Source organism: Amia ocellicauda, chromosome 9, assembly GCF_036373705.1.
Source record: "Amia ocellicauda isolate fAmiCal2 chromosome 9, fAmiCal2.hap1, whole genome shotgun sequence".
In the NCBI taxonomy this organism is placed as follows: Eukaryota; Metazoa; Chordata; class Actinopteri; order Amiiformes; family Amiidae; genus Amia; species Amia ocellicauda.
Window position 1 is genome coordinate 8235694 of NC_089858.1, and position 21159 is coordinate 8256852.

The 21159-nt window shown below is 41.5% G+C and overlaps 2 protein-coding genes across 5 annotated transcripts in view; one reads left to right on the forward strand and one right to left on the reverse strand.

Moving 5' to 3' along the window:
* Positions 1 to 382: 382 nt before the first annotated feature.
* On the forward strand, positions 383 to 18486 carry ccdc180 (coiled-coil domain containing 180). The gene is made up of 37 exons (XM_066712969.1): positions 383 to 436; positions 710 to 784; positions 1165 to 1346; positions 1554 to 1639; positions 2132 to 2241; positions 2347 to 2475; positions 2568 to 2678; positions 2945 to 3040; positions 3138 to 3301; positions 3627 to 3746; positions 3890 to 3972; positions 4065 to 4153; positions 4454 to 4573; positions 6338 to 6511; positions 8336 to 8451; positions 8622 to 8748; positions 9005 to 9076; positions 9189 to 9385; positions 9596 to 9771; positions 9977 to 10157; positions 11149 to 11295; positions 11436 to 11580; positions 11764 to 11880; positions 12035 to 12133; positions 12497 to 12583; positions 12666 to 12853; positions 13498 to 13568; positions 13851 to 14001; positions 14437 to 14514; positions 14825 to 14891; positions 15141 to 15285; positions 16144 to 16304; positions 16511 to 16648; positions 16903 to 17014; positions 17192 to 17297; positions 17600 to 17741; positions 18015 to 18486. The coding sequence occupies exons 2-37, from the start codon at positions 725 to 727 to the stop codon at positions 18144 to 18146; spliced, it is 4479 nt and encodes a 1492-aa protein (XP_066569066.1). The 5' UTR covers positions 383 to 436; positions 710 to 724; the 3' UTR covers positions 18147 to 18486.
* Positions 18406 to 21159, reverse strand: part of vav2 (vav 2 guanine nucleotide exchange factor) — a 159524-nt gene continuing 156770 nt past the window's right edge. For all 4 annotated transcript variants that reach the window (XM_066712971.1, XM_066712972.1, XM_066712973.1 and 1 more), the window contains one exon: positions 18406 to 21075. In XM_066712971.1, coding sequence (XP_066569068.1) covers positions 21028 to 21075 — 48 coding nt within the window. In that variant the 3' untranslated portion in view covers positions 18406 to 21027. The remainder of the gene's footprint in view (positions 21076 to 21159) is intronic.

A 21159-nucleotide genomic window follows, 5' to 3' on the forward strand; every position in this document is an offset into this window, starting at 1 on the left:
TTTACACATAATACATATATATTTTTTTAACTTACTTGATTTATCCCCCCCCCTCCCCCCACCCAACTTAGAGTATGTTTTATTTTAAAATATATTTTTGATAGACTACCTTTCTTACATAATAAACCATGGTAAGGAAGGCAAGTATAATTCATAGACACTACATTAGATGATCCAATCAACAGCTATCAATATTGAAAACAAATTGGAAAGAGTTTAGAAAATAATTGATTTGAGAAAAACGACATAACGGTATATGTTTTATTTTTATAACGCTTAAGTTATATGAAAAAAACTATAAAGACTGCATTTCCCACAATGCATCAGCAAATCTCGCGTTTTATCGCGGAAGTAGCTGTGCGTTGCTCCAGCAACCGAAAGACGCTGTGGAGGGTAGATAAAATGGAGTGAAAGACAAACTGCAGCCAACTTTCCGGTAATTATAATTAGCATAACGATCAAGACGAGATTTTCGTTTTAAGATTCATGACTTTAGAAGATTTTACGAAAAAGCATGACGTTAAGTTGCCGCATTGAATACCTTTATTTGGGCTGCACCAGAATTCATCTCCAAATCAATAATTACTGCTGCCTGTGGTGCTTGTTTGTTTTTAATGGTATTTTTATTTTTGTAATTAAAATAACAATGGCCAACTTGCTGTGATAATTAATAGGATATCATGCTGTGATTTTCTTTTTGCTTAAAAAGAAGGTCTAAGGAAACATGGCAGACGTACACGTGGTTCCCAGTGGGAAGGTGTACCGGCAGATCTTCGACGCTGAGGTACTGCACCCTGTCAGACGCATCATTATCCACCCGCACTGTTAATATACACTTACTGGTACAGCTATTGTTAGGTACTGGATCTTGCTGAAATAAATCTAACAAGTTTGTCAAAGTTAATCTGTCTTTTTAAATCCATGCTGACTGTTCCTAAGAATACTGTATATAAAATAAAACACTGCTGTGCGGTCTCCATCTTGAGCCTGAGGCATATTATTATTAATGTATTTTTCAGTGAATACCAGATCTGTGAAATAATAAGCCTTCAGTGATTAAAATAGCTGTGCATCCAGCGTGGATAACGTTTTAGTCTTGTAAAGAATCACAGCAGTGCTTGTCCTGCTTTTCGTATGATTGGGCTCTTTTGGTTTTCCTGTCAGGTTCAACTGGTCAGGTCCCTGGGCGAGGCGAGGAGAAAGCACATTCCCTATGACGTGTCTCTGGACAGTGGGAAGGACCCCCTCCTGAGGGGCGCAGACACTGCTGGGGCAGCTGGTCAGTGGCAGGGCGTCTGGCCCCAGGAAATGACGCACCTTTCTTCAGGGGTCCCAGGTGTTTCCAGGTGAATGGGTTGCACTTACAGCAGCTGCACTTACAGAAGCTGCACTGCGTAGATGTACAGAAGAGTTGCACGCAAATCCATGAATTATTATTATTTTAGAAGTGGTCATATGAAAAACAGATATCTTTCACTTTGTTTACTTTGATATGTAACTTGAATTTGATGACAAATGCTGCGTGCGGTTAACAACTGTGCTTGCAACTACAGGGAACTGTCGTCATGTGTTAGACGCAATGAGGACAACGAAGACCAGATTGCGGCTGAGGAAGTCAGGGGTCTTTCTGATGTCATTGGTAAATTATTACTGTTAAAATAAATGTTAAGTAGAAAGTTTATAAGAATTGTCACACACTTTGAAAGTTAATCAATTAATTGTTCCTATAACAAATGTGCAACAAAGCCATAGTGTATTATTACTGCAAATCTCTTTTTCTTATTTTAGGCATTTGTGCAATTAAAGCACACACAAGAAAAGAAACATTGATTTGTTGGCAATTTTGTTCACTGATATAGAAATTTAGAACAACAAATGGAAAGGTGTTTACTCAAAAGATGTGGGTTAAAACATTCGTATGTGTAATAAGGCCACTAGGGGTACATAAATCACAAAGTACAAATCTGTACCCTATCATGGTTTAATTTACTGTTAGAAGCCATTTTATACTATTTTTAAATCAAAACAAGACAGGGTACACCTCGTTATTTGCAATTCGTGGGTGGGTCAGAGTTTTGCTGTGGTCTAGCCCTAGGTATTAATACACACATCCTTCTGTTTATGAGTGCAGTTGCAGACAAAGGCAGTTCAGATATTATCGAGAGACTTGCAGAGAGCAAGCGACAGAGACACACCGAGGCAATGACTCAGCTACACCAGGAGCTTGTTACGCTCAGTGAGGTATGTACAGAGAGCAAGACTGTATGTGTCACTTGTGAGTGCGGCTTGGTAGTGGGTGTTTCTATAGTTATAAGAAGTAAGGAACCTATTGCTTGATTTATACAGGATTTTGAACCCCGATTTAAAGAGACTGGAGAAAGCCTCCTGCGAACGCTGGCCCAATCTGATAAAGAAATTGAGCAGCTGTTGCGGAGGATTGACAGTTACCCTGATCTGGAGACCTTCACATTGCAGGTCAGCGAATCCCTAGGAATGCAATGTATATATATTTTTTTCTAGAAAAACTCTCACTAGCATTGTTTTTATTTATTGATTTGGTTTTTCAGAGTCTGCACAAGTTGTGGGACAGTGTTAACGGAGAGTCACTGCAGAGGAGAAAGCACATTCAAGATCTTGATGAAACTTACCAAAAATATGAATCAGAGAGAGCTGTGATGGTGAGAGGAATGCAAACTATATCACACCGGACAAGCAAACTAAAAATCATTTAGAAGCCTGGTTGATTAAACCTCAATCTTAAGCCATATCATAATCCTTATAAAAAAAAAAGTTTTTGTCTATATAACACCCCCCCAAAAGTATTCATGATAGATATATATATTAGGGAACAAATCAATCTACAGACTCATTACTAAACTTATATAAGACCTTAGCTTATACAAATTGAAGTAATTGCTACATGCTGGTCTTTCTTGCTAAGCAGATTGGAGGAATACTGAAGAGATATACCAAGATGCTTGAGAGAATCAGCTACCTGATGCCTGCTGATATCCACCGGCTTATTGATAAAGAGGCCATGGTAAGATTTGTTTTTAAACTGTGCCTACTACCAGCAGTGGTCAAACACAGTAATAATGATGTTATGGCTTTTTGGAACTCCTATTCATCCCCCCCAGATGATTAACCAGGCGCTCTTGGCGAATCGGCGGGCCGTGGGGCGGCTGTTTGTCAATCTGGTGGAGAGCAATTTACAGAAGGAGCTCTCTCGGAGGCTGAGCTGGGAAGGCAGGCTACAGGACTGGAAGAAAATCAAGATACAAGCCTCAATCGACCAGTTCAAGTAAGCAGTCACAGATTTAACACAAGTGATATGATTAGGGATGTACTTCAAATAGTTTTTCACAAAATCCGTGCTAGGCCTGTTGAGCCAGATGTTATGCTGCAAATCTAGACCAAATTAAAACTTTGACCCACTCACAAATCTTAGATTTTTAAATAGTATTAAGTGACATCTAACAATAAATTAAACAGATTTGTACCATGTGATTTATGGGTGGGCCAGAGTTTTTATTTGGTCTAGCCCTTGGTTTCTTTATTGTACAGCTTTAATTCTATTCTGCACACACACATTTGGGTTTAGTCTCTTTCCACTATCAATGTTGCAGAGTGTTCATGAACAGCCAGCGGGTCCAGAACCCCGAGGCGGTGCAGAGGACCTTGGCCTCAGTGAGGAAGGCACAGCAATCTCTCACAGAGCGACGCATGAGCACGCTGCAGTCCCTCAGGTAGGTAAACCGAAGCCCTTTAAAGCACTGGATTGTCAATATGATTTATTAATTTTCACACACCAGCAGGATTTTAGTACAGATGAGCAATGAGAAGGGAGGGGCACTAGGGCTATAAGGTCTTTATGTTTGTTTCTTCCCAGTAGTTCAATCAAACCCCCAGTGTGCACTAAAGCAGTGGTATCAGAATGGTACTCATCTCTGTCAGCTGTTAATGAACAAATAGGTATGTCTGTCTGCTTTCTATACTTACATACATGAAACATGTGTAATGGCATATTGAATTACTGACACTTTGCATCGAAAATTAATTTTCAGATACCCTGCATGTTGATACTGTGACTGCACTACGTTCTTCTTATGAACGTGTTTGGCAGGACTGCTTGGCAGAGATTGAGAAATTCAAGGTACACAAACTAAAATGGGTTTAATGCTGCACAATATGCTCATATTTCAGGTAGTGTATTTAAGGCTTACAGGTGATTGTATAGAAGCTGCTCTTTATGCTATTTATTAAGATGGGGTTTCTTGTTTGTCTTGGGAGGTGGGGGGTCAATAAGTGAAAGTAAGTAAGGACAGAATCTCTAGCATCTCAGCTGGTCTGTATGATGCACTTGGATATGAAATGAAGCTTGCACTGGGAATCTCAGCCTGTGTGTGAGAACAAGCTTCCGACAGATCCGTGCTCTGTCTTCTGTTCTCTGCAGGAGGAAGTGAGTGCTTGTGCCCTGACTGAGCTCGAGATCCAGAGCATTGTGACCAGGGAGCTCCTGCCCCTGGTGGGAGCCTCTCAGAGCCAAGAAGAGGCACGGCTGGAAGACATGGATGTAAGACTGGCTTGATACAAAATTAAAAAAACAGCGGCTAACTTTTGAGTTTAAGTTTTGATCCACTGTTACAGTGAGGGAAAAAAGTATTTGATCCCCTGCTGATTTTGTACGTTTGCCCACTGACAAAGAAATGATCAGTCTATAATTTTAATGGTAGGTGTATTTTAACAGTGAGAGACAGAATAACAGCAACAAAATCCAGAAAAACGCATTTCAAAAAAGTTATAAATTGATTTGCATGTTAATGAGGGAAATAAGTATTTGATCCCCTATCAATCAGCAAGATTTCTGGCTCCCAGGTGTCTTTTATACAGGTAACGAGCTGAGATTAGGAGCACTCTCTTAAAGGGAGAGCTCCTAATCTCAGCTCGTTACCTGTATAAAAGACACCTGTCCACAGAAGCAATCAATCAATCAGATTCCAAACTCTCCACCATGGCCAAGACCAAAGAGCTGTCCAAGGATGTCAGGGACAAGATTGTAGACCTACACAAGGCTGGAATGGGCTACAAGACCATCGCCAAGCAGCTTGGTGAGAAGGTGACAACAGTTGGTGCGATTATTCGCAAATGGAAGAAACACAAAATAACTGTCAGTCTCCCTCGGTCTGGGGCTCCATGCAAGATCTCACCTTGTGGAGTTTCAATGATTATGAGAACGGTGAGGAATCAGCCCAGAACTACACGGGAGGATCTTGTTAATGATCTCACGGCAGCTGGGACCGTAGTCACCAAGAAAACAATTGGTAAAACACTACGCCATGAAGGACTGAAATCCTGCAGCGCCCGCAAGGTCCCCCTGCTCAAGAAAGCACATGTACAGGCCCGTCTGAAGTTTGCCAATGAACATCTGAATGATTCAGAGGAGAACTGGGTGAAAGTGTTGTGGTCAGATGAGACCAAAATCGATTTCTTTGGCATCAACTCAACTCGCCGTGTTTGGAGGAGGAGGAATGACCCCAAGAACACCATCCCCATCGTCAAACATGGAGGTGGAAACATTATGCTTTGGGGGTGTTTTTCTGCTAAGGGGACAGGACAACTGCACCGCATCAAAGGGACGATGGACGGGGCCATGTACCGTCAAATCTTGGGTGAGAACCTCCTTCCCTCAGCCAGGGCATTGAAAATGGGTCGTGGATGGTATTCCAGCATGACAATGACCCAAAACACACAGCCAAGGCAACAAAGGAGTGGCTCAAGAAGAAGCACATTAAGGTCCTGGAGTGGCCTAGCCAGTCTCCAGACCTTAATCCCATAGAAAATCTGTGGAGGGAGCTGAAGGTTCGAGTTGCCAAACGTCAGCCTCGAAACCTTAATGACTTGGAGAGGATCTGCAAAGAGGAGTGGGACAAAATCCCTCCTGAGATGTGTGCAAACCTGGTGGCCAACTACAAGAAACGTCTGACCTCTGTGATTGCCAACAAGGGTTTTGCCACCAAGTACTAAGTCGAAGGGGTCAAATACTTATTTCCCTCATTAACATGCAAATCAATTTATAACTTTTTTGAAATGCATTTTTCTGGATTTTTTTGTTGTTATTCTGTCCCTCACTATTAAAATACACCTACCATTAAAATTATAGACTGATCATTTCTTTGTCAGTGGGCAAACGTACAAAATCAGCAGGGGATCAAATACTTTTTCCCCCCACTGTATGAGGATTGGCTAAATCAGTGCTTCTGTAAATCAAATCAATTTTATAAACCGAATTCACAGTGGAATATATTTTGCAAGTGATCTTTTATTCTTCTGTATTAAGAAAGCGTTTGAGGAGCAGGCGCAGAGGGCTCGTGCCCAGAGCAAAGCCCTGTTTAAGTTCACCCAGGGGGCCGCCCACCTGTGGGAGCTGCACAGCGCCAGGCTACAGAGACAGGAGCAGCTGCTGCAGTACCAGCTGGATGAGGTCCGCCACGCCCATGACCAGGACAACCAGGTGACAACACCCACAAAACCACCGGCAACACCGGGGCAGGGCCAATAGACACTTATTAAGATATATATTTAAATGATTCCACGCCTCCTTCACTGCTCGATGTAGTGTAGAACCCCCCTCCAGAGCCACGTTTCATGTTTCCTGGACACTTGGATGGACACCTATCCTGTACATCCCACCTGGAGGACCCAGAGACGCATGCCTCTCCCTCATTCTGTCACCGCCTTCTCTTATTCTTATTATGGTTATATTATGCTAATCCAATTGCCTATTTTTGCATTACGCTGTCTCTCTGTATCAGGATTTCAGAAGGGGCTGCGCTGGCTCAGTAATGAACTCAAACAATGGGCCACAATACTGCATTTTCATCCCATTGTCTTCTTATCGCAGTAAAACTAGGTTCAAGGTTTTTAGTCACGTCAAAAGAAACATGGCATTCGCTTCTTAAAGCATTGAAAACATACACTCACCTAAAGGATTATTAGGAACACCATACTAATACTGTGTTTGACCCCCTTTCGCCTTCAGAACTGCCTTAATTCTACGTGGCATTGATTCAACAAGGTGCTGAAAGCATTCTTTAGAAATGTTGGCCCATATTGATAGGATAGCATCTTGCAGTTGATGGAGATTTGTGGGATGCACATCCAGGGCACGAAGCTCCCGTTCCACCACATCCCAAAGATGCTCTATTGGGTTGAGATCTGGTGACTGTGGGGGCCAGTTTAGTACAGTGAACTCATTGTCATGTTCAAGAAACCAATTTGAAATGATTCGACCTTTGTGACATGGTGCATTATCCTGCTGGAAGTAGCCATCAGAGGATGGGTACATGGTGGTCATAAAGGGATGGACATGGTCAGAAACAATGCTCAGGTAGGCCGTGGCATTTAAACGATGCCCAATTGGCACTAAGGGGCCTAAAGTGTGCCAAGAAAACATCCCCCACACCATTACACCACCACCACCAGCCTGCACAGTGGTAACAAGGCATGATGGATCCATGTTCTCATTCTGTTTACGCCAAATTCTGACTCTACCATCTGAATGTCTCAACAGAAATCGAGACTCATCAGACCAGGCAACATTTTTCCAGTCTTCAACTGTCCAATTTTGGTGAGCTTGTGCAAATTGTAGCCTCTTTTTCCTATTTGTAGTGGAGATGAGTGGTACCCGGTGGGGTCTTCTGCTGTTGTAGCCCATCCGCCTCAAGGTTGTACGTGTTGTGGCTTCACAAATGCTTTGCTGCATACCTCGGTTGTAACGAGTGGTTATTTCAGTCAAAGTTGCTCTTCTATCAGTTTGAATCAGTCAGCCCATTCTCCTCTGACCTCTAGCATCAACAAGGCATTTTCGCCCACAGGACTGCCGCATACTGGATGTTTTTCCCTTTTCACACCATTCTTTGTAAACCCTAGAAATGGTTGTGCGTGAAAATCCCAGTAACTGAGCAGATTGTGAAATACTCAGACCGGCCCGTCTGGCACCAACAACCATGCCACGCTCAAAATTGCTTAAATCACCTTTCTTTCCCATTCAGACATTCAGTTTGGAGTTCAGGAGATTGTCTTGACCAGGACCACACCCCTAAATGCATTGAAGCAACTGCCATGTGATTGGTTGGTTAGATAATTGCATTAATGAGAAATTGAACAGGTGTTCCTAATAATCCTTTAGGTGAGTGTATATTAAAACAACAGAAACAATCAAACATGGTAACATTAAAGAACAGAAGTAGCAGGTTTTAAACGATTAATGGCGGCTGAGTTCTATAAAATATACAACTTCATCGGTGCCTGTTTCTGTGTGGTATCCCCTCTGCAGGGAAAAGAAGCTAGTCTGGATATCATTATGGACAAATTGAGGCAGGAGAGCACAGAGGAGGCCCTGAAGACTGCTTTGGAAAAGGCACTGAACTTTCTGGAGGAAATTAAAAAGGGGTAAATGAAACTATGATGTAGCTAGTTTAAATATATTGAATATTTCCTGTGTAGTGTATATAGTCTTTGATCAGGGCCCAGGTTAAAAAAAAAATAGTTTCAAGTTAAAAAATATATATACACTGATTATAGCACATATATTTCATTTAACATGACCCCCTCTCCTCCAGGTATGTCAGTTTCTACAGAGATCAGGTTGATAAAGTCGAGTCATACCCTGCTATGGTGCTAGAGGATCTGCATAAGTACAGCACGGCTGTCAGTAAATTCTTCCATGTGAAGGAAATCTACAAGCAGGTAAACCAATCTTTATTTTCTTGGGGGGGGTGAAAGAATTAACACGAGGGGGCAAAATTAATTATGAGCATTTGTTAGGTTTAATCTACAGTAAGTAACTGCCGTCATGGTAAAGGTCGACTGTGTGGTATAATATGCATGTCTGTGGCAAAATTACAGCACTTTCCTTTCAGCTCTTACACATCATTAGTTACTTACCCACAATCATCTAACACAATTATTTTGCATCTAGCCTACATTTATTTCTCATCCTTAGGAAACTGAAGGACACATCAAAAAAAGTCACATGTCACAGGAGCGCGCGGATCTCCTCATCCCGTCCCTTGAGGTAGAGTCTGAAAGTATCATCAAAACCCACATTATGTTTTCTGGACCCCCTGAAAATGTATAATCATTTTTTAGTTTTTAGTTTAATGCCATTTTGCTCTATTCAAATTTAGGATTCGTCAGAATCCCAGAATGACCCCCACAATCCTTCTCAAATAAGCGAGACATTTACAACATCCAGAGGCAATGTCTACAGTGTCTGCAGCTCGTGTGTGCAGGTGTCTGAGGATGTGGCACGTGAGAAGTCCACTTCATACATGGAATTGGCGCTGTTCCCTGGCAGTGCCCAGCTTACAGAGCTACAGAACAGGTGTCGTACCACTACTGCCACTACGACACTCATAGACGTCTGTACTGTTCACGTTAAGAACTTCTGTAATGAAAAACAAAGTATAATCTGTTCTGAACCAAGATGAACGTTTCCACTTCTACTTATTCTTCGGGTCTAGCGGTTGCATGTTGAAGCCAGGGGGTTTTCTTTGGTGTAATCAGTGATGAAATGCCCTGTGTCTCCCACTAGTGTGAGGCTGGCATTCTTTGAGCACTTGGAGGACAGATATGAAACCATCCCGACCAACAGCGTGAACATCGTGGCGGCCAAGAAAGACGAGCTGAAATCTGAGCTGGAGCTGCGCTTGCATCTCCACCAGCCACGGGCCAAGAGGATCGAGATGGACATTCACAATGTTAGATCGGGTGAGAGTCGTAAGAAAGGGAACTGTTTCCAGTGCTGAACAGGTATAACTGACTACAGTTGAACATATGGGGAGGTGCTCTCTTATATTGAATATGGTCATTTTTATTTCATTTTGTGGCCATCCCCTTAGTTAATTTTCAACATTAATGAGTCAAGCGTATCTCTTACTCATCTTTTTCTGTGCATCTTGTCTGTGTCTCACAGCGGAGCTAGTGCTTCACAGGGACAGAGTGGAGAGGCACTGTAAGGGCATCACAGAGGCGTTGAATGCTTTAAAGACGGAGTTTGTTGCGCTCCGTGATGAGCAGAAGAAGCTGACTGAGGATTTCCGGACACACATCTACAGCATGGAAAACGTCTTCATAAATGCGTCCAAGTCTAGCGTGTGAGTAAATCAGACTGCTAACATGACTGATTTTAAAACATTTTAAAAGATGTTATTTTACATTTAAATATATGGATATATTATGTTCGATTTTAGTTTTATAAAGTCCTATGTCCTTGTATATTTTCATTTATTTCTATCTATATTATTGGCACCCTTGATAAAAGCACAAAAGGCAATCAAATATATGAGCTATATTGTATATATGAGCTATATAATTTTCCAAAATGTGAAATACAGTTAGGTCCATAAATATTTGGACAGTGATACAATTGTCATAATTTTGGCTCTGTACGCCACCACAACGCATTTGAAAGGAAACAATTTAGGTGCTTTAGGTGTAGACTTTCATCTTTAATTTGATTGTAGTTACATCCAAATTCAGTGTAGGAATTACACCCATTTACACCCATTACACCATGTGGTCCCCCCAATTTTAGGAGCTTAAAAGTACAGAGCCAAAATGATGACAATTGTGTCACTGTCCAAATATTTATGGACCTAATAGTCTACTAGTTGATTCAAGGGAATCAACCAAAATTACACATATTATACTAGTCTGGACACTGAGATGGCTGCAAGTGGATCTTCCAGGAAGACAATGGCCCAAGCACACATCAACATCCACAAATAAATGCTTAATTGACCACAAAATCAACATGTTGCAGTCAATTAACCATTGCTTTGTTGATTTTGATGTGTGCTTGAGTCCATTGTCTTGCTGGAAAATCCATTTGCGCCCAAATTTTTGCCAATAATTTGACACCTATCTTTAAAAAAAAACAAAAAAATAACCTTGTACTGAACTGAGAGCAGTTGTATTATCATAACATAATATAGTCTTCCCATATGTTTGACTATAAAATATAGCTCATTACCAGTGATTTTATTTTGCTCATCTTTATCAAGGGTATTCATGTACTCATACATGCTTTTAAGCTTTTGCAGAGGGAACTGTTTGCTATGCAAAATTGTGTCTCTTCCCCTCTAGCCTGGTTGGTCTCTGCAGCTCTCTGCACACAGACCTGGATAAACATCTGGGCCTGATCCAGACGTCCCTGCGTCAGTACAGACAGAAACTGGAATCCACACTCGGACGTCTCAGAGAATCAAATGCAGAGTTTATCAAGTCCTTCAGGTATAACAGTGGAGACTTGAACCTATTTCCACCTATTCCACCTATTTTGTTATGCATTAACTCTGGGATTAAATTAAATGTATAAGAACAACAGTGCTGGGTTCTCAGGCGGCGGTGGACTTATTTGTCTTTGATTGCAGGTTGTTTTCTGAAGGGGGGAATTTTACACCCGAAGAGATCGAAGTGTTCCAGAGGCGACTGGAGAAAACATCCAGTCATATTGATTCCACTGATGAGCTGATCATGTTGGATATGGAAGGAATGGAGTCAAAATGCCTGGAACAGGTAAAGGAACATTTCTGTATAAAGCTTTCATTTTTTTTTTATACATATGTAACTTTCTTACAGTTTTTTCAGTAATACTCCATTAGAACTCTCCTTAGAGAATCTAATAAATGTCTGATAGTGTTTCAGCTGAATACAATTTTTTGTGTGTTTTTCCTCCCCTCCCCCCATATGATACCAAAGGCAACAGAAGTGATCAATAAGTTTGAAGACAAATTCCACCATCTCACAGTAGACCTGAACTTCATGGAGAAGATCCAGAGATTGCTGACCAACACTCAGGTTGAGATTAAATCGGAGGTAAGCCTTGATGTTACTTTCCATACCCGTAGTAACCTAGGTTGTCGGTTTCGTTGTTTATTTTAAATAGCTTTGATTATTGTGTTTTAAAACTCCAGTGATTTCATGGTGAATATTTGTGTTTTTGTTTACATCTGTTTAATATTGGCTGCAGGTGACTAAAAGTAACAAGCAGATGGAAACCTTGAACACCTATTTGTCACAGTTCGAGAGCAAGATAGACGCATGTGCCAAGCTCAATATTGACAAGGAGGTAATGGGTTGCTATGGAGGCTTTTAGATACTAAATAAATTCACATTAGTAGTAATAATGTTTTTATTAGTACACTCTGAATGTTGGGGGGGTGTAGATGATGTGTGAGTGAATAGAAACATTGAATATGAACACACGTGAGGTACAGGATGTGATATAAACTAAACTCTCAGTGTGTACATTAAGTGCAGCAATAATGTTGCGGTGATGGGAAACTGCAAAATTTAGTATTTGCAAAAACAAAAAACCTTGCTCGTCTATGAGACAAACCTTTTGTTTTTGTTGTTCAGGGGTCCTCTCTATAACTGGTCATGTAGGCTGCCTACTTTCATTACAGTGCAGGTCTTCTGTCCCTTGTTTCAGGCTGTAACTCCTGACGATCTTCATGTTTTTACCCAGTTCATCATGGAAGAACTGAAGAAAAGATGCCAGTATCTGGAATGCTTGACAGTTAGTACAAAATAAAAGTTAATTTACCAGTTTATATTTTCCTCAGATACTGTGTCTATGATCATGTGTGTCTGGGCTGCAGGATCTCTTCTCCACAGCCCTGGCCCCCGAGGCTCCTCTGCAAGGCCCTATCGCTGCAGCTGCCCGCACCGAGACCCTGAAACTGGAGAAGCTGGGGGCCCACAGCACAGACAGTCTGCTGCAGCCCAGCAAGATGGGCCGGCCAGCCACCGAGGACGTGGCCGTGGGTGTCATCCAGCATATATTACAGTAAGTCAGGAAAGGCCATTGAGAAATCCCCTTCGACCTCTGTGTGTGCATTGTGAACATCTCCTCTGTCAGGCATGAATGCTAATAACGTGTCTGGAGGGGTTATTCTCTACAGCTGTGATTGCTCTTCACCAGTGATTTTTGGAAAAATAAAGAAGATGACGTTATTGGCTTACACATAAAACTGAGCAATTTTTTTTGCATCCTTTCCTTACATTTATTTCTGCTTCATTTACTTCTGTCCGTTTTTATTTTATGGTGCTTGTTTGTAGAGATTTCAGCAGACTGCTGCTCCACTCTTTGATTAAGGACAATCCAATGCAGCTGCATTCAATTCAGCCCAGTGAACCACAAGTGGTTTTCACATGTGGACTGATGACAGGCGCTCAGAGGAGGCTGCTAGAGCAGAAAGGAGAGCAAACAGTGGCCTTTCGACGATTCAGAAACGTTATTCATTTGCTTTGGGGGATGTTAAAATTTTGTGGTGGCTCTTGTAATGATATCCAGAAACACTGACACTGTAAATTACCTGCAAAAGGAAGAAAAGAGTCTATGGACAAGGTGTTGACAGTTTTCAGGAATTGACTTGTTAGCTGACTGAATAAATGTAAAGGTATCATAAGTTTTCCCTTTCTTCAATTTAGAATACAGAAATACAAAGACAGTCCTGATTTCCAAGGAGAGCCAGTGGAGAGAAGTCAGACAGTAACAGCAGGTAATATTTACTTATCTATAAATATCACTAGTCCTTGAATTACAGGCATTTTTCAACTTGGGTTTTCCAAATTATATTATTATAAATCTACTTAATAGATCCATGTATCATTAAACCTAATAGTAATAATAGTATGTGGTCCTGTTCATGATATACTCTTGGAACAGCCATGATTGGTTTCCTCTGGCATTGACCAGTTTGTACTATATTAGTTTAACAAGCCAATGAAAAATAATTACAGCAAGCCTAATGCCAAGTTTCTCTTTTATGTCTTTGCACTAGGAACCTGGCAGGCCTCTCCGGCAGCCGGGACCCAGGGTGCAGGCCTGTCCCCGAGCCGGCCGCCCAGCGAGGGGGCTGCCGGCCTCAGATCCACAGGCTCAGCCACTGGCCTGCGAACAGAGGCCCCTCTCAAAAGAGTTTCTTCCACGTGGTAAATAATAAAGACTGCAGGAAATGACTGTGAAGGGATGTGTGTTAAAATGCTTGCTTTATAGCTAGTGTTTAAAATACGTATTCATCCGATCTGCCTATGGCCCTGCTTCGAGGTTTTAAAATCCAACAATATCCTTATCCAATAAGTAAAACGTTTGGCTTCCTCTTTACCTACTTAAACCACTAAGGTTAAACTGGAACTAGACATTCCAAGCCAGGCAGATAATCCAAACAGGAGTTAGGATTCAATTGAAACCAAAAAAAACATGTATTTCTCTCTGACATCTCATAAAACTCAATTTTGCATTTGCACTTTGAAAGCTTTATTGTTCAAATCTTTTGGTGTGCGATTACTTTGCCTTAAACCTGATAAACCTGGAAGGCAGTGTAATGCAGGTATATTATTTCTCATATTCTCCTTGGTTTGTCTCAGTGTCAAAAGATTTTCCAAACCAACTCGGTTTGATAAGAGATTCCAAGTGTTTGGACCCAAGCCGGAGCAGCAGCCTGTGTAAGTCAGTTTAATTGTTAAATGTTTTTTACCTTTACATGTTTTTGCTACACTGTCTTTTAGAGAATTAACATAATATTGTCTCTTTATGTTTGCGTGGAGTCAAATATGGTTTTCTTCAGAACTCACTTAATCCAGAAGTGAGACTAATTTAGTTTTAGCATGTAAAAAAAGTGATATATTTTTTATGGAGGCCTGCCTATTGAAAATGATCCCTTACCCTGAAGGATTTATTATTCGTGCACTAATTATCTACTGAACCAAATTTATCAAAAGAACAGACATAACTAACTATGCTTTCTTTTGGCAGTACATTCAAAGGGGTTATCAACAGTGTTTTATGGAAAGCTAATGATGTTTTACTGGCAGTAGCCGAGGTAAGTACGAAAACCTTAATAGCAGTTTCTTTCAAACATTTAATTGTGATCGTTATTTGTTTTTTTGGCTCCTGTGCAAAGCTTGCAGCTCGGGGACTGAGTTAAAGAGTTTTTCACAACGTGCAGAATAAAGATACTCACTTTATTTCCTATAACAATACACACTCTCTTTTTGAGAGAGAGGGATTAAATGGATTTACTGTAGGCATCGGAAAAGTGGTTTCATTGTAATCTCTTGGTTTTGACTAGGATTTCTACAAAAAGAAAGAGAGACGGGCCATCACTCGACCCCAGTACCTGCAGGAGACCTTTGAACATTGCGCAGAGGTGCTGAACAGCAAGCTGTTGTCTTACCAGAGCCAAACCCTGGCCTATCACAACGCTTGCCTCCAAGGTCAGCCTCAACCTGCCATTGGTCCAAACCAGGGTCCGGCAGCGCTGCATTCAAATATCGTGGCCAGGATTCAATCAAATCCTGGAACCACCTGCCATTGCAAATTACAAACCCAGAGCTTGGTGGAAACTTTCCATTGGGAACAGGCAAGAAGCCCCTGGCAAACAACAGGCTGTCATCAATTACTGGTCTAACGTTTTGATTTAGTCTATTCCCACGCCTTTGCCTTGAACAAGCCAACCAAAGCAGTCCTTTACCGAGGTCTGACACGTTTTTATATTGACTTGTGAACTGGTAAACGTAAAGCACATTGGATAAGGATTCAGGTCACTGGGCTAAACAAACTCTTTTGTCCCTGGTGATCAAGCCTATCTATCAAACCCAACAATGTCTCTCATTATTCGCATATCTGACCATTGACTTGTTTTATTTTCTTCAGTTTTGCAGATATCACAATCTCTACTGCATGTAACCTGTTCTTTTGTGTGTGTGTGCTTGTTATTGCTGGCATACATCTTCCAACGCTTCTCTGTTTTTTCTTTTGTTATTTCTATGTTCGGAGTCAGTTTCATGTCCATGCATTGCCATGGCAGCAAACAAAGACGCCATTTTAGGCATAAAGGCTGTTTTCCATCATACTGTCTGATGTCTTCGACCTTGATGAAATGTATTTAAATGTACTTTGGAAGAGTGTATTTGCAACTATATACATCGCTCAAATTGGTCTGAGCAATTAACAGTAATGAGATTTCTTTACACACAAAAAGGACCAGTTTTAATGACCTTTTGTGAATCATAATTACACTTGGTCTGGGTTGATGCCTGTGGACTGACGCTGTGTTTCTCTGTTTGTGTCAGAGTTCAGAGAGCAGCTGCGGCAGGCCGAGCGTTGTCTGTCTGCGGTGCCGGGCCGGCTCATCGGACACCTGTTGGAGCAGCACCTCCATGAGCTGGGCCAGGCCACCGGCCGCATACGCCACCACTTCCGCCTGGCACAGCAACAGAGCGAAGACAGACAGGTGCGACTGGGCGAAGAAACGCAGCACTTCGGTTTCACACAGCGTAGCCTTGCTGCTTCACACTGTTTTATATGACTGTGACACGCCTGTTGTGTTCTGACCGTGGCTGTTTTCAGCATTTATTAATAATCTACTTTCAGTTGCATTTCGGGGGTGGTGGTTAATCCTGCATTCCAGTTACCAGTTTAATTTGAATTTGTGCACAGAATGATCACTGGAATAAACTGCGACCATCTCTCGGACACCCGGACAACGTGAGCAATCTTCAGAGCTTGTGTAGCCTGGAGGAGGAGAGACAGGAACAACAGGGGCATCTGATTGACTCCACCAAAGGAGAGCTACAGGTGTGCATTATTTCCAACAGTAATTGGCTACTGTTCATTTTATTTTAAATAGTTACTGCAGCTGAAGATTGTACCTTCGATGTACCTACTGTAATATTAACTATTTTATTTGTCACAATCGTTTATTGCTGTACTGTGGATAGCAGTCAATCCTGTAACCGGTGATGCCTGTGATCTTGAGCATATTAACAATATGCCAGTGTGCTAAACCTGATTGTGTATAATGAATTCCCATCTGTCTCTCGTCAATGCAGAAGTGTGTGGAGCAGCGGGCTGAGGAGTTTGTGGCAGTGCTCGCTGCCCTCACTGAGCGCCTGCTGCTCCTGCTCGACGACTTTCTGACTGTCGATGACGTCCAGACTGGCCGTAAGTCTATCCTATTCACTTCGGCCTGTTGGCTTTTTTCAATCAGGATTGTAATTTGTTTTTCAGCGATCTATATTGTTGTCATACTTCAGGGTCAAGTACAGTGTGTAGATTCTGTTGATGATCTGTGTCAGTCCAGCTTTGAGTTTGAAACTGGGATTGTTTTATTTGTTTTAGAAACTGAAGCCGTGAAAGAAAAGACCAGCACTCTCATCCGCCGAAAACAAGCTGGTCTCCCTCTGGAGGAGAAACACCAGATGCCTTTAATACAGAGGGACAGCAGGTAAACAGATTTGAAGGCTGTGGAACAATATTCCTGAGTACTGCCGGTTTTAAGGTTTCTTTGGCGGACAAATTACAAATGTTTTGCAAAATAATACCCACTGTCAATCTAACAGAGGTATGTTTTAAAATGGAAGTTGTATTCATTGATGACATAATACAGTATCTAAATTGTCCGTTTCATATGCCATTCCAAGAGGGAGAACTTCTGAGTAAAATGCCTGCTGCCTTTTTGTCCTCCTTTATATTCCGGTCTTCCAAACTTACTATTCACTTCACATTATCTTTTATTTATTTTGACAGAACTTGGCCCGGAATTCCTTACTTTGAATCCAGAGCCAAAACCAATGGTGGGGATCCCCGCAGAGAAACAGCCTCAGTTAAAACAGCAAAGACAACTCTGGGCCACTTGTCAGCAGTGGAAGCAAGAGACGCGGCACATCAGGTACAGTGTAACACGCACACGCTGAGAATCATGGGATGCGTCTCCTTCCAGCCATAATTGCAACACACTTTTCATGGACTGCACTTGAACACAACTATTTATATTTGTATAGATTAAAATGTGTACCTGCAAACTACTTACACTTCAAAGATAACTAATCAAAGCCGACATTAATACTAATAGTGGTCAGCTGGGGTGCTAATTCTTGAGGGAGAGCAAACGCAGCCGAGGCTGGGAAGCTCTGACTGCACCTTGACATTATCTTCAATGCAGAGATTTCAGGGGGAGTATAACAAAGAAACCCTGCAAACGGAGGAGGAGAGCGAAGCCCAGTGGAGACGTGCAAGGCGGTGGGAGGCCAGCTGGAGAGAGGCAGTGATGAAAATCAAACAGCTGTATTTGTGAAGGTGTGTTTAGTTGTTTCAATCAATTCTAAGAGAACAGCTGTATTTCCCAATGCAATATTGAATACATTCAATATTTTTCCGCTTCACTTAAACAGCTTACAAATGTACCAAACCATGCCTGCAGGAACTATTGCAGAGCACTGAGCAGAACCTTGCATTGTGATGGAAACCTTACTCGGCTATAACTGGCTGTAATGGTGGGCTCAATATTAGTGACATAATGATATTGAAGCAAACGAAATAACCAAACTGTCAAGTACGCAAAAAAAGAATGTTTATTTGCTGTAAAAACCTCCATTGATCAAAATTGATCATTCAATAAAAGTACACATAATTAAGATTGTTTTTGTTTAAAGGTTTTAATGACAGGACTTAAAATATCTATAACCACATGCAATGGGTTACCAATATGCAACCAGCCACTAAACCCCCTTTTCCAGCATCAAACCACCCCGACATGGTCTTGCTCTTAGCACTAACCGACCCAGGGAGACTTGTTGGGGGGATTTCAGGATTTGCCCATTCATACACCCGCTCTGTATGGCCTAGGCAACTCTCAGTCTGCACTCGCACATCACACAGTTGTCACCAGTGCTGACTGGACATTGTGTAGGGACAGTGAACAGGGTGGTTATAAGGGCCTCCCCTCTGTACTGTGGTCAAGATCCAGATTAAAGGTGCGGCGTGCCTCTGGAGTCACATTCCGAAACAGGAACACACTGCGGTTGGGAGTTTCTCTTAAATATAAAAAAATAAACTTAAATTAAATAATTTGGTGTCCACAACCAGTAAACACTTAGAAAAATCAGAGCACCAGACGTTGGTAGATAAATAAGGCAAAACCACACAAAGGACCTTTGCACCTTGCACAAAAAAATAATAAAACGGATGACTGCGAGATGGGATTGAAGTCTGGAAACCAAAGTCAAATTTGGCATTGATTACAGTCCGCTTGTTTTTCAAGCACTGAACTAGAGTTCCAGTCCAGTGCTCCTCTTTCTAATCAGGGGGTTTTACTTGTTATCTCAGTGCAAAAAAAAAATTAAACAAAAAATACATATTGCGCCAATTTCAACCATATATCTCACAATGGACAAAAGTACACAAAAATAATGAAATGGTCACCTGAAACCAGTTAGATCCAAATGAAAAATGGTCAGCAATATGGGGAATCCAAGGATATCAAGTGTGCCGAAAAACTCACACCCCGGAACTATGGCTAAAGGAATAGCAGCCATGTCTGACCCTTGCATTCACCCCAAGGCACACCTTAAGCCCACAAAGGGAAGGCATGCGCTGAATCACAGAGTTGGCTGCTGGATGAACTCTCCTCCACTCAGGACTGAAAAAGATTGAGACCTCACTCAGCATTTTCAAAGCACGATGTATCAAGTGCATCAGGCACAGGTCAAATTCTTGAGTTTTGTGATTCTGTACATTAGTAATTGCATCCCTTGCCATTTCATCACATAGATCATAGACTCAAATTCCCTGCTGACCCTTCAGTTATTTTTATGCATGTATACACACGTTTTCTATGCTCTTACACTTTGTCCCTTATATATTCATATACATTGTGGCATTGCATCAGCGTACGTGACACACAACAGATATTTGTTTCAACCATTGAACAAAACACTCAGATTACCCAAATACGGGGAAGATCTACGTATGCATGAAGTCATGATTGAAATCTCCAGAGCGGCATAATTTCTGAATTCAAGAAGGAATCTAATATTTCCATTTCATAATAGTAGATCTAATCTTTTCTATTCTTCATATAAAGTCTGAATATATAAAATACATATATATATATATATGTTTTTTTATCTTGTTCTTGATGGTTTTGAAATTTCTTATTTAGGATTCCTAAAAAAAATGTTTTCAGCAACAATATTTGCACTGATCGTCTGTCTATTTCCAAGTGCAGGGATCGGGACTTTGGTTTGGAAATGTGTTCATTGCAGAGTCCTCATGCATACCTAGACCTTCTCCTGACCGCAGACACAGGATGGCAGATGCAGTACCCCTCGGCCGATCCCAGCTGAATTTGACTGTTCGGGTTCTCCTGGCATCGAAGGACTGGTGTCAAGAGGTGAAGTCAGACCGATGCTCTTTAAATATCGCGAAAGGCTGCCAATCGTACGGACCCGTGACAGTTGTGCAAATTAAATGACTGAGGACCGATAACTGAGTTTAAAGAGTTTTGACTACTTTCAAGGCACCATTTTTTTTTTTTTAGAGCATTCCTCTGGAAGTTAAAAAAAAACAACAACCTCCCGGGTCTACCTCACACCAGGCCACAAGGCAATACCATGACTACTAAGGCATATTCGCTCAGCAAAGACATACAACGTCCCTTTTTTGATCTAGCACTGTTTTTGTAGAATTTGTAACATTATTTTCAGTATTATTCTCTACTACAAATCAATTTTTAAATAAATTATGAATAATTACAATACCCTTCCTGCAGAGATCCTGCATATATCAAGGACACGATTACTGTACAGCAAAGTGAAATTACACTTTCATAGCATGCTGGGGATTCCTGGCCAAAGCATGGTGGTTTCTCTCATTTGTTTAAAGGGAGAATTTCCTTCTCCACAATTCCCCCCCGCCCCCTTTTTCTTTGCAAAGGGGTAGTGCATCTTCAAATCCAGTTTTCTTGACAGAGCTCATTTGAAAAAATAAAGCAGATTCATACACAACCAAAAACAGAAGTACAAATGTTCACTTTAAAATGCGTCTGCTGATGCAAGTCCAGCGAGGTGTTTTTCCGCAGACAGCTTCCTTTGAATCTCAGGAGTTCCCTCGGAGAGCTGTGAAAGGAATGGCTTTTGTTGGAAATGAAAGAATGACATCACAGCCACCGTGTCCAATCATTGCACTCCTTCTTCGTCTACGTAGGTCGAGGGAAACCAGCCAATCTAGGAAGAAGAGGGCAAAACACGAATATGAAACAAGAATGTGAAGTCACACTTGAAGGTCAGCTGCTGCGACAGCCTGACATT

Coding starts and splice junctions, on each gene's coding strand:
- ccdc180 (XM_066712969.1), top strand. CDS start 725: ATGGCAGACGTACACGTGGTTCCCAGTGGGAAGGTGTACCGGCAGATC. Junction 10,158..11,148: donor AATGCGTCCAAGTCTAGCGT/GTGAGTAAATCA, acceptor CTTCCCCTCTAG/CCTGGTTGGTCTCTGCAGCT. Junction 14,892..15,140: donor TTTTACTGGCAGTAGCCGAG/GTAAGTACGAAA, acceptor GGTTTTGACTAG/GATTTCTACAAAAAGAAAGA.